At 33.0% G+C, this 12,716-nt stretch overlaps 1 protein-coding gene across 1 annotated transcript; it reads right to left on the reverse strand.

Moving 5' to 3' along the window:
- Nucleotides 1–4,230: 4,230 nt before the first annotated feature.
- LOC149560675 (putative disease resistance protein At4g33300) lies at nucleotides 4,231–5,494 on the reverse strand. The gene is made up of 3 exons (XM_089823637.1): nucleotides 5,033–5,494; nucleotides 4,726–4,943; nucleotides 4,231–4,484 (listed from the first exon to the last, which is right to left on the reverse strand). Exons 1-3 carry the CDS (start codon nucleotides 5,398–5,400, stop codon nucleotides 4,375–4,377), a joined length of 696 nt encoding a protein of 231 aa, XP_089679763.1. The 5' UTR covers nucleotides 5,401–5,494; the 3' UTR covers nucleotides 4,231–4,374.
- Between the last annotated feature and the right edge of the window lie 7,222 nt (nucleotides 5,495–12,716).

The raw sequence follows: 12,716 nt of genomic DNA on the forward strand, positions 1-12,716 counted from the left end.
GACACCTTTTCAACTCTTATAGGCAATTAATGCATATAATTATACAAATACATAAAATAGGAGCATTCTTAACTAATTAAAATAGATTGATTAGTTAAAATTTATAGGGTGTTTATTTATTTTTAAACATAATGGTAAAGATAATTTTATAATGGTTTGTTTAGTTAAATTAGTTTTTGAATGCGTATATTTTTTTGATTCAAATGTAAGTAATGATGAATTGATATTGATGTATTGATTGCAATGGTTTAAGAAGAATTTTCAATTTAGCATTCATAATAGGGAATGTAATAAAATGGTACAACTCGTAAGAATTTAGTAAGTGTGCCATGTTCTTAGTCCAATACTTGTGATATGGAAAGATTACCTGGTGGTGGCTTTATTAGAACCTACTTGTCTTTTTAGTGTGTTCTCCAAGAAGGTTGATAAACCATGTTATTCAAGATGATCACTACAAGTGATTAAACTTCAGTTTATGTGGTGCCTTCATTTTTTTAAATTGCTTTTCTCCTTGAGGACAAGGTTGATAAACCTTGTTATTCAAGATGATCACTATAAGTGATTAAACTTCATTTTATATGGTGCCTTCATTTTTTTAAATTGCTTTTCTCCTTGAGGACAATTAGTATTCTCACAACCCTCCTTTTTTCCTCCAAACTCACAACCCTCCTTGAATTTTGGAGGAAGGAGAATTTGTTGAAATGAAATGGCACACAATTTGGAAAGTTCTCTCTATCGAATGGAAGTGAATTGCTCATAGAATAATTGTTCTAATTAAAAAGGGTTAGAGTATGAGGAAATAAAATTTGAACTATGTTTATAATCAACTACTTCCTATACAAAGTTAGGGGTATGATAGGTTCACAATAGACAATTTTTACATGAGATATTAATATAGATTTATTTAGGTTTGGACATTCTTTATATTTAAGAGATCAAGATGGTTGGTTTTCTACCTCCTGGCATGTATCATCTTGTATGGACAAATATTTTTAGTTCAAAACCATGAGAACAGATTTAGTGATGTGGTGATAATTGTTGTCCTACAAATTAACACCCTGATTAAGCTATGTGGTTATGACACAAGAATTGTAAGAAGACTTTGCGGGCCAGGTCAAAATTTACATGGCCTTTGGGATTGTCAAATCTAATTTTTAAATTATGTAGTTCAAACAACCCTTTTTTGGAACTAGCTTGCATATGAATGACTTGAGGCCTACTATAGCTTTAATTGAAACCTTAACATAATAGCAGTAGTATCTAAGAAGAATTGCACATCCTAGCAAGGTGATGAATTTGTTCAAGAGAGGTTGGGTTTTACATGTTTAAAAAAATTCAGCCTCAACTATACCATTGCGTCTTTCAAACGTTTGTTTGGCATGGTGCACCTAGTTTGACTTGTGTAGTAGCGTGGAAAGAATAATAAAGTAATTTATCGTTTCAATATGATTTTTGTACACCTATATTTTTAGTTGCAAGTTGACGTACTCTTCAAATCTAACCTTTATTAGATATTGTTCTATTTTACCACTCTCCAAAAGGTGACAATATACCTATTAACATGTACTTTATATTTTTACTCATGAACAACATGCTTTCACCATGTTAAGTCTATCTAGCAATAAATCTAAGTACGAGAACAAACTCATGTATCTAGCTATGAATTTAAGTACAAAAATTTAACATCACCCTCACATTGTAAACATGTAGCTCTTTCATAAAGAACCAAACTAGAGATATTAAATCATAATTAAAATTTTGCAATTGTTATTCCATTCAAAGTGTTATGAGTAGTTAATCTCATTTTCATGATACTTTTGAATATGTTTTTCAATTCAATTAGTCTTCTATATAAGGATTCCACACCAATAATGCTATACATTATTTTTCATGCTAGTTCTTTCCTTGATGTGGAATTCACAATTTTCCCCATGTTTCTATCTTATTTACAAAGACTTCCTTGAATTCTTAGACCATGATGTTGAACATTTTCTAACTTAAAACTCTTTATTTTTATCTTTTATTTCCTCATATCAAATATTTCTTAATTGAAAACTCAATTGATTGATTCCTTTGATCACCTTCTTTAGATATTGAATCTCATAGATTTTATGCTTATTCATAAATATCTATAAGAAAGAGGAATATAGAGAATTTAGACAAATAAAATTCAATATTTTAGTTCTCTATCACATGTTGAGGTCTTTACCTTCATAGTGTACTTTATCTTTAATAAGATCATTTAAAATTTTATTCTTAAATTGAATATATAACACCTAGCTTTTCTAACATCTTTGTTTGTGCTGCAACATGGTCTTGCTTGATTATGTATCTCATGTCACAATGTAAGGACCTGGTGATAATTTCAACCGAAACAACCTCCTACAAACCTAAATATAGCATAACAATTAATTTGAACTATTTGACAGCCAACTAACATAAATATAACTCCTCATAACACATGGTTCAATTAGTTTTTACTCTTAATAAGCATTGCTCAATTTCAAATGGAATTGCAAATTTACCTATTCTAAATGGAATAAGCTAAGTGTTCTCATTTGGAAATCGAGAGCTTATGCCCAAGCTCAATTGATAGCTTGAAAAATTTTGCATGTTAAGCTTCCTATTGGTGAATGCCTCTCTTTTGTTTCTCCGTCTTTGTCTTGCCCCCTTTTGTGCCAAAAAGAGACAACGAAACATGCTTTCTGATTTTATCCTCATGCACAACGACTATGGAATCGTTTCTTCTCCAACTTTCCGTCTCTTTGTAAGTGAATTTGGACTTGGAAAGCTGCTCTTCTTGGTCTTTCTCCATATCACAATGTGATTTCACACACATTTAGACAAATCATCTTAAAGTTTATTTGGAAATTTCGTTGTGCTGCTATTTTTCGTCTCACCTAGTATACGATCCAAATGGATAGTTTGTTGATTTGTGCTAACCTCTCCCCCCATTTCACTCTTCTTCAATCCTACACTCATAACTCCGAACTCCACGCTTTGTGAGTGAGATATATATGCAATTTAATGCTTTTGAGTAAAAACCTATTGGCTCTGATCGTAGGTTTGCTGGACTAACTTCAGCAAGTCAATATCATTGAACACACCAATTTGGAAGAAAGGAAAGTCGAAGCATCATGGATAGAGTTTTTTCTGTTCATGTCATTTCTCTTGCAAGATCTTGTTCTTGCTGCTCTATACTTAATACAGGATGTTGTCTTTCGAGGCATTCAAGATGCTTTATGCATATCTTTTATGATGTGTGGCTGCTACTATTCTCTTTAGCTCCAATTCTAGAGGTTTGAGAAGGTTACTTTGTGTGGCTTTTAAGCTATGCACTGTGGATTTGTATTTATTGACGTATTTCTATTACTCTTCAGCACCCATGTTGTAATCTAATTTTTCTAATGCAAATTGTTCATTTTATTTAATAAAAAAGAAAGCATTGCAATATGACAGATTCAAGAAAGTATTTTCTAATTTGTACATTCAACACGCTAAAAATTGGATTAAAATTATGTTAAAAACCGTGTTCGACAGAGATCAAATTCCAGTAAAAAACTGGGTACTACCATTAAAATTGATCATAATATAGGCTGAAAACTAAGACGGCCTTATGTTCATTTGTGGAACATGAAAATAATGAACTAGAGCATTTACAACGGATGTCAATATCCTTAGCTTTTATTGTTCAAGATGAGAGATGGAAGTCAATCGTCAAGCCAATCTAGAGTAAACTGTTCTTCCACAATTTGAACTCTAAGCTCAGGAATACAAGTGTTTTTAAACCGCAACCACTGCTTTCCAATCGTCTCATCACAGGTCACAAGCTTCAGAGAAGTGAGTTCACAAACAGCTGCAGGTAACGTTGTCAGGCGGGAACATTCTCTCATATCAAACTCCTCCAATTTTTTGAGTTGTCCTATTTCCTTTGGAAGCTCTTTCAATCCCTCACACAATGAAATGTTTAGATATTCCAACTGTCCAAGTTTCCCAATTGATGCAGGAAGCTGTTCCAGGCGTGGTAATGCTGATAACCGTAACATTGTTAGATATTTCATATTTCCAACATCACATGGTAAGTTTTGAAGCTGATGGCAGTTGGTGATAGAGCATGACAGAGTAGAGGGTATACTGCAGATACCAGGAAGTGATTCCCCCAAATCATTGCTGTGATCGAGGTTAAAATCATGTAGCTTGGTGAATGTGGATACATTTTCAAGTCCTTCACATAAGCTCAAAGATAACTTCTCTATATTCTGCAGTGCTCCAATGCTCTGTTTTCCACCAAGGGGTGAAATCAATTTCTCGAAGCGGACACTCTTGAGTTGAGTGAGAGACGATAACACGTCTAGACCTTTCACTGTTGCCTTGTTAGTACCGCAATTGGATATTATCAGAAACTTCAATTTTTTCATGGATTTCAGAAATGGGGGAAGAAAGTAGGAAGTTCATATCATACCAGTCACTTTCCTCCATAGAGCCTGCATGTTTTAAATACAAAGAAAATCAAATTAGAAATTTATGTACTAATAATGACTACTAGTTATGTATGTGAACGCACACGCGGCCAAGTTGCCTAGAAAAGTGATGTAAACCTTATTCAGTTTTTTGAAATTCAATATTATTTCCCCCTATAATTGGAGATAAACGAAGAACATGAAAACAAAGAAATGATTTTCTGGTGACCAAAATGGAACGTGGAATAGTTTTTGAATAAGTTACCGGTGAGAATGGATAGAAATCGAGAACCAATCGCCTTATTTCGGAGCATCTCCCTATTCTTTAATGAAGCAGAGTTCTTCCTTTCTATGACCAATCTTTGGCGGTGGAGTATATTGTCACGGTGTCCCAAATACAAGGCTAAATCTCGCACTCCATCACGCTGGGAAAAGTAGAGCTCCGAAGCATTTCTATTACCATCTGAAATTGTTGTACTTCCCCTGTTAAGTGCAAGCATGTCAGGCTGCTGTCCAGAAACATGATTAAAAGAAATCCAATATATAAATCAGTATTAAAAAAAGGAAATTACCTTGAGTTACAAGTCAAATTTATCAGATTTCTGCTTTCCAGTTGTGACAAGACGGCAAAAGCATCATTCCTTTGTAGCTTTCTAACATAAATCCAAATGTCCAAAAGCGCATCAGCACAGATTTTCCTGTCGCTGGGAAATAATCCGAGGCCTAAGAAACATTCCTTGAGAAGACCATCTAAGGAGTTATTACTGACAAAATCAAGGGCATACTGCAGATACTGAGTGAGGACATCTGATAAGGAGTAAATACTAAGCCCTTTTCTGTGAAAATGTGATGCATATTTTTGTTTAGAAATATTGTTCGTTGCCCTCTTCCAAACCTTGTGCGATTTGCCATGCATAGAGCTTGCAATCATCGACACCATTTCCTCAAGTATTTACGACAGATTCAATTTCTCTCAGATTGGAATCTTTATACTGTTGCGTAATTCTAAGCGGCTTGTCCTTGCACTGTTTTATTTTCTGCAATTCTTCTCTTTGCAAGGCTAATAGAAGTGTCTTCTTTATATAAGAAATAAACACGGCGTAATTGAAGTTACATTGGAATCTGCATTCTCAGCGTTTACGCGGCATAGATTTTATTTATTCCCTTTCAGACTCTCTTTCGCAGGTATGTGTAAGAGATCTTTCCTCGTTCCTCGCAGGAAAGTGCGTATATCATATTTAAAAAAATTTCCTTAGCGCTCTTTCACACGAGTATATTAATTAAAAATATGCGACTCCATAAAGACATCTATCCTAGGATTATTTAATTGAAAAAATGGCCTAGTCTGGGTTCTCATTTGCTTCCATTCAAGCACATAGGAACCTGACTTTCGAGGTGTTTTGTTTTCACATTATCGATATTATTTATTGGTCATATAAAAACAAAAAGGAGATTATTATTCTAAAACTTTGGGGACCTACTTTTATTTTATCTTTATGTAAAATACATTAATTATTGTATTTTGAAATGTTCTAATGAACAGTTCAATTATAAAATGATGGTATCTTTTATTTTCAAAGCAGTATTATTTATAAATTTATGAAAAATATCTTTTAGTTATAATAGGTAGAGGAAGAAATGAATGGAAATTAAAATAAGGGGAGAAATAACTATAAAGATAAGATAGGATCAAATAGAAATTGTTGCATAACAATAAAGTTAAAATATAATTAAATATTTTTTTACATGCATAACATTTGTTGCATAGCGATTTATTATCGTATGCAAAGGTCAAATACTATCAAATAGCAAAATCTTCGAGGACACTAGAAATTTTAAAATAAATAAATAATCAAAACATATTTTAATGTTTACATTTATTATTATTATTTTTTTGATCGGTAAATGACCAAGGCCTTGATAAATTTTATTAAATTAAAAGTGAATTACAATAGCTTTACTCCATTCAAACGGGAAGGAAAGAACGGAGAAGAAAACCTCCAGTCTTGCCCAAGACAGAAGTCCTATATTATTACATAAATTAAAAGGGGCATACCCTAGTGAACTAGTATCCTCGATTGCCTTCTAATATAACTACATTCGATATAGGGGCATACCCCTAACATTACATTTTCCTCGAATCCTCAGACATTGCTATTGAGTTATTATAAACCAGACTAAAAAAACCTCATCTTGTTAGGAGGTAACTACCTTACGGAGAACTATCTAGCTAGCTAATCACAAAGATTGTTAATTATCAAACATAAATAAAACAAGGAAAATTTCAACGAGAATTCATAATAATTAACTCCTTTGTTGACCAATACTGATGAGAAAAAATAACCCTAATCTATAAGTTGGATTAATAAAAAAGATCGAGGGACTATCAACAAGAACTAGGGAGGACCAAATGTTACTATTTACATCCTAAATTACCTTAGTAAATGATAAAAGCCTAATCACTAAAATATCACAGACTAATTCCAATGAAGATTGTCTTCCAAATGATGCTCTCCTATGCCATTGAATTGTGACTAATTACTGCCATAGACCAAAATACTCCTACCAGTCTAAATATGATATCTACTGAGCCTATCCACTAGTATCAGACTAAGACCAAAAGGACTATTAGCATTCAATTTGGAAACACATTATCAAAACGAAAACATCATGACTCGACTAGATTAATCCCTGTCATATACCTACCAACCCTTAAAACAATATATAAAGATAAATCCAATATATGCAATATACACCATCTGAGCCAAACCAAAATAAAATGATATGACATGTTACCGAACCAAAGATAAAATAGAAACAAACTTATAGACATTTTGAAAATGTAAAGACGATTTGATTCTACCTATTAGTTAAATTCTGATAGCAAGACAATTATATAACTCCAAATCAGCTGGATAAAACTATATAAGATGTACTTAAGCAACCTACCTTGGATAAAGTTTAGTAATAGCCATCATTTAAGATTGCACTAAATCAAATGAACCAAGCTTTGGGATGCAACATTAGATTTCTACCATAAATATAAATGTAAAGTACTATAGAAGACTAGTGAATTCATCTCACTTAGTCGAGTCTAGTCTCCGAATAAGTAATCATACACTACGTTGATAATTGAATAATTGTAGAATCTGTAATCACATAACCCGTAATCTAAAGAATGAAACAGAGGATTAAATGCTTTAATCCTCAGCCCTACTCTTACACCCATATTCTTAACTTACTTTGAGATTTAAAGTTGGGGTACTAAAAGAGGCTCTATTGCTGCTACCATAAAAATTTATCCAACACCCTTGACTATCCATCCGACTAGTATAAACAATTCTTATGTAAATCTCTACCAGCAAAATAGAAAGGAAAACTTGACAAACCCTAAATGAATCACATTTAGAGCTCGAACCCTTCATAATTTCAGTATCTATAGAATTGACATTGTTACATTGCAAACTAAAATAAAAAACTCTCCAATCGGAATTGCAAACATCACTTTCCCTTAGTATTAACGCTATTTAAACTTATATATATGAAACTGTTATGCATATGTATGAAAGTGCCAATTACAAAACAAAATCCTCTGAAGGTTTGATATTAACAGTGACCCATACCATACGAAAGTCTATTCTTATGAACCCTAACAATTCCAGATTACAAACTCATAATTATATCACTATACACAAAATTTAACCATCCCAAACTAAAACCTACTTCTTCCAAGACACCATGATCACTTCTGGAACATCTTTAGAATCTTCTTTGAAGGCGTTGGGGGATAATTCGAAACTGACCTTCATCTTGCTTGTTTTCTCAAAGTTAAGGGTGTAGAATTCCAAGGCATTAAGGTCGTCAAACACCACACCCGGTTTAACATAGGCATTGAACAGGGTAAGATAACTAATTAACTAATCCTTACCGTCATCTACAATGATTGAATAGGAAGTGAATGCTCGCTTCCATTTTGGGCCACTCTTTGTAAAATGCCAAACACTCCCTAATTATTAAGGATTGTCACCGAGGAGCTGTGACCAGATCTTCCATACCCAAAGGAAGATTCATGTATTTCTCAGGTAGAGGAATCAAAAATTTCTCATCTATATTGTGAATTGCCTTCTCTAACCCTTTCTTCCATACTGGGCTGAATATATCATGGCACAATTGGACAATATCCCCACATTCGACCTTAGCCCTCACAGAGCATCCTATAAATGCACCTATTATGCTGCTATTTGTCCTCCATGTAGCACTGTAATCAAAGACACCCTCACCTATGGCTCTACTTACTGCAAAATGTGTCATACCATCCATAGGTTTGAGCAACCGACTCCATCTTTTGGGTTTAACCCTCCCTAGAAATGCCATAGTTCTATTCTCAGATCCATGGAAGACATGAATGTTAGTCTTCATCGGGAATGAAGTGAAAGACACCGCCTTTGCTGTAAAATTCTACTACCAACTATCTTAATAGCCCTACCGTGTTTGCGGAGTTGTATCCGGCTGTTATCATCATAACCCAACTTCAACATGTGCTATAGTTAAAACCATAATCGTAATCAATCAAAGTACTCAAATCTAATAATGACTTATAGTGGTTTTATAGAAATAGCTCGATCACAAACTGAAGATGATTAGGATGATAGTACAATAGGAAACTCTGCTAAATTGCTAAATATAATATAGAAATTCCACCGAGAACTCCTACTTTTTTTAGCAGTTAAAAAGTGTAACGCCCCGCTCGGGAACCCAAGAGAATTAAACCTAAGATGTTACAATGTTTACTGAACTATTTTTTTTTTTAAAGTTTAAACAACATCAAGATAACATTAATGCGGAAGCAATATGAACATACACATCAAATACACATATGCAAATATAGATACAGTTTCAATTCCTCAAGAGTTCCTTTACGTTGAGTCACATTTAATAATTTTAAATTAATTAGTTTAAGTTCCAAGTACAATGTCTCATGATCATAAAGAAATAACAGATACATAATCGCATAAGCAAATGCATAAGTATAAACAATACAATGAAAGTACATCCAATCAATAACATCCACTACACATGTCGCAGGGTATGTGAGAAAAGATACAATACATCAGAATACGTGATAACATATATACATCATCTGAAAAGAAGTCTCTGAGATAAGAAATAAGAATGATAAAGGTACATCTTCTGCAACGAACATCCAACAGCTAGCAATGTGAAGGAGAACCCAAATTGTAAGAAGACACTACCTCCTGACCATGTGGTTACCTAGTCAGGCTTCCACTCCCACCATGCAGGGAAGATAATGAACGATCCACAAACGGCTATCAAACATAAAACATTCCTAGGCAAGGTACCCCTAATAGCCAAAACTACCTCAAAGGTAACACATACTACTCAAGAAGATAAAATAAACCAAAAGTAAGAACACTCAATCCAATACTGACACCACATAACCAAACATCATACACGAACCAAGTATAAACCAAATACCAAGATCACAAGATAAAGTCAACAAAAGACAATCACCTCAAGTCAAAAGCCACATGTCAAAAGTACAACATCCATGAATCACCAATCATCATTAATGAAAGTAAATAACCATAATGAACATATCCAACAATAAATACACCACTAGAGGTACACATAATCTACAGAGGAGACTCAGGCTACATACTAGGGAGTGTCATCACATGGCTGCTTGAGTTACCCTAGACTGATCTCTTAATAGACCTCGGACCCTCAAGCGTTGAGTTACCCTGGACTGGTTACTCTGAACCTCGGACCCTCAACATCACACATATGGAAACTAGAAAGCCCTCTCAAGAAGACGAGGCACTCATCTCATTCCCACCCTTAGTCTATACAAGCACTCAAGGCATGGGTAGATCAAAAATCTCTAACTTATCTTTTTAGTGTGTTTTTCCCCCATAAATTTTACTTACTAGATTATCACTTATTACATAACTTGCATTAGGTTACCCTGGTACTGACCACTTTGGGTCCCAGACCCCTATGCAAGCCACTCCCAAGTCACGTACCTAGACAACCTCTCCTAAGCACATAAAAACATAGTTGTGTCTCATACCACAACACCCATAAAGATCAAACTCGGTTCCTTAACAGGCAACCTGATAATAAGAAGGTTCTCCCATCCAAGTACACATTAAATGCTCCACAAAGTAAACCTCATAAATATAATCTCAATTTGAATCACAAGACATATCATGACATCCAGCCACGAAAAATGGTATAAAAGAAATCTCACAAAGCCTCTGGTGTACTCTCTAGACTGGTCGACATCTAAATGACTCCAAAATCCCAAAGCATAGACCATACAAGCAAAACAACACAGTTTCATAGTCTGGGTTTGGTTTGAGAATACACAATTAAGTCAAAAGTAAAGTTTCAGTTTGGTGTTCAATGTATGTTCAAGTGTATACGATTCTCAGCATTACTCATACAATACACCCGTATATTTGTTTGAATTAAGGTTTAAATCTCCAGTTTAACACATGTTTCCAAATACGTAAGTTTCTCAGTTAACCCTCATAATTAACCCATTACTATATTTGAATGATTCCATGATTACCCTAATCCAACTTTAAACTCATATTCCAAATGATATAAGGATAACTATCTGTCTAAAACACTAAAATAATAGTTATTGAATTTTAAATAAATTTAAGTACAATTAAATTAAAACTCAATATCATTAATTAATAATAAGTTCAACATTTAATTTCATAACTTCCAATATTGTTTAATCCAATTAAACTTATTAAATTAATCAAATTAATACAATATATATTACTCTTTATTATTCATCTATTAATTATACATCAATTAAATATGTATTACTAAATTTATTAAAGGAATTAATAATTAATTATAATTCATTTAATAACCTTGATAGTTTAACCTTTTTAAGCTAATTACAAATTAAATTAAATTATATTAAATATGTTTTGATTTTCATAAACTTAAAAATGAAAATTTATAATAATTAAAAAAAAACTTTAATTAAAAATAATATTAATACTTACCTAAGCGATTAAGGCCCGCCGGCCATAAAGTACGGCGCTTGCCGTGTGGCAGGCTGACTGCTGCCGCAGGCAGTACGCTTGCGCGCGGCAGTGCATAAAAAAACGGTAAGGGGGGGTTGGGGTTGGTTTAACCGCCCCTCCCCAATTAATTTTATAATAATTTTTATTTTTAAAAAAAAAATTATTTTATAAAAAAAAATTAGTTAAACATTTCTTAAAAAGTTTATCTTATTCTATAAAATTATGATTATAAAGAATTTACTAAATACCTTCCTTTTTAATATATGTACGATATAATATATATATATATATATATATATATATTTAAAATTGTTTTTCCACATTACTCTAATAGAGAAAAAACATTATTAACCGTCCGAATTGTTAATGTAGAAATTTTCAATTTTAAATTCAAACTTTTTTCGGATTAATTTTCGTTCCTAAAATCTATTGGAGAAAGGACAACATTTATCTTTTCAATCTCAAACCTGATTTCCATATCCAATAGATTCTTGTATTTGCTGGATTTCTTATTAAATCCTATTCTTATTAAAATACAACCCTCTAAAGTAAACTCAGCTATGTATCCATCTAAGTCCATGTACAGATATTTCTCAATCAAGAACAAATATTTGCATACCATAAAAAAAACACATGCAAAAGACACAGAGCAAACAGAAACTTGAAGAGTGAAAACCACTATACAGTCAAGCCACGAGATCCTACCTGGATCTGATGCTAACCTCTGACAACTAGATACAAATTTCTACCGCAAGCAAAATCTTTCAAGCCATGTAAAATTCTTTTCTTTCCAAACCCTTCAAGTTGCCCTCCATAAACCTGTGTCTGAAAACTTGTCTCCAAAAATCTCCCTTGAAAAATGAACCCTCCAATTTTTGATAAGGAGTTCTCTTCCTACAATCGGGGCACTAATTGTGCGTTTACCCGAGAGGTCCTTGATCCCCCTTCGTTAACTCTAAAATCAACCTTTATTTATCTTAACTTTCATATTTTCATGCACGTTAAATGGATTATTAAATCTCTTTATTTAATTTCCACTCAACTTCTATTTTAATCAATTTATAACTTATAAATCTCATGCGCACTTAATGCGATTGAATATCTTTATTAATTTCACATGTTTAATCTTTTCAATTAATTTCTTTTATTTTCAACTCATGCATAAATCATGCGAACTATAATTTTT

Source organism: Cupressus sempervirens, chromosome 4 (genome assembly GCF_028749045.1).
Source record: "Cupressus sempervirens isolate cs-2001-9-10 chromosome 4, ASM2874904v1, whole genome shotgun sequence".
Classification (NCBI taxonomy): domain Eukaryota; kingdom Viridiplantae; phylum Streptophyta; class Pinopsida; order Cupressales; family Cupressaceae; genus Cupressus; species Cupressus sempervirens.

Bases quoted from the DNA above. Each gene is read 5' to 3' on its own strand.
- LOC149560675 (XM_089823637.1), bottom strand. From the start codon at position 5,400: ATGGTGTCGATGATTGCAAGCTCTATGCATGGCAAATCGCACAAGGTT. The intron at 4,944-5,032 runs GTAATTTCCTTT...TGCACTTAACAG, and splicing joins AATTTGACTTGTAACTCAAG to GGGAAGTACAACAATTTCAG. The intron at 4,485-4,725 runs GTAACTTATTCA...TAAAACATGCAG, and splicing joins ATTTCTATCCATTCTCACCG to GCTCTATGGAGGAAAGTGAC.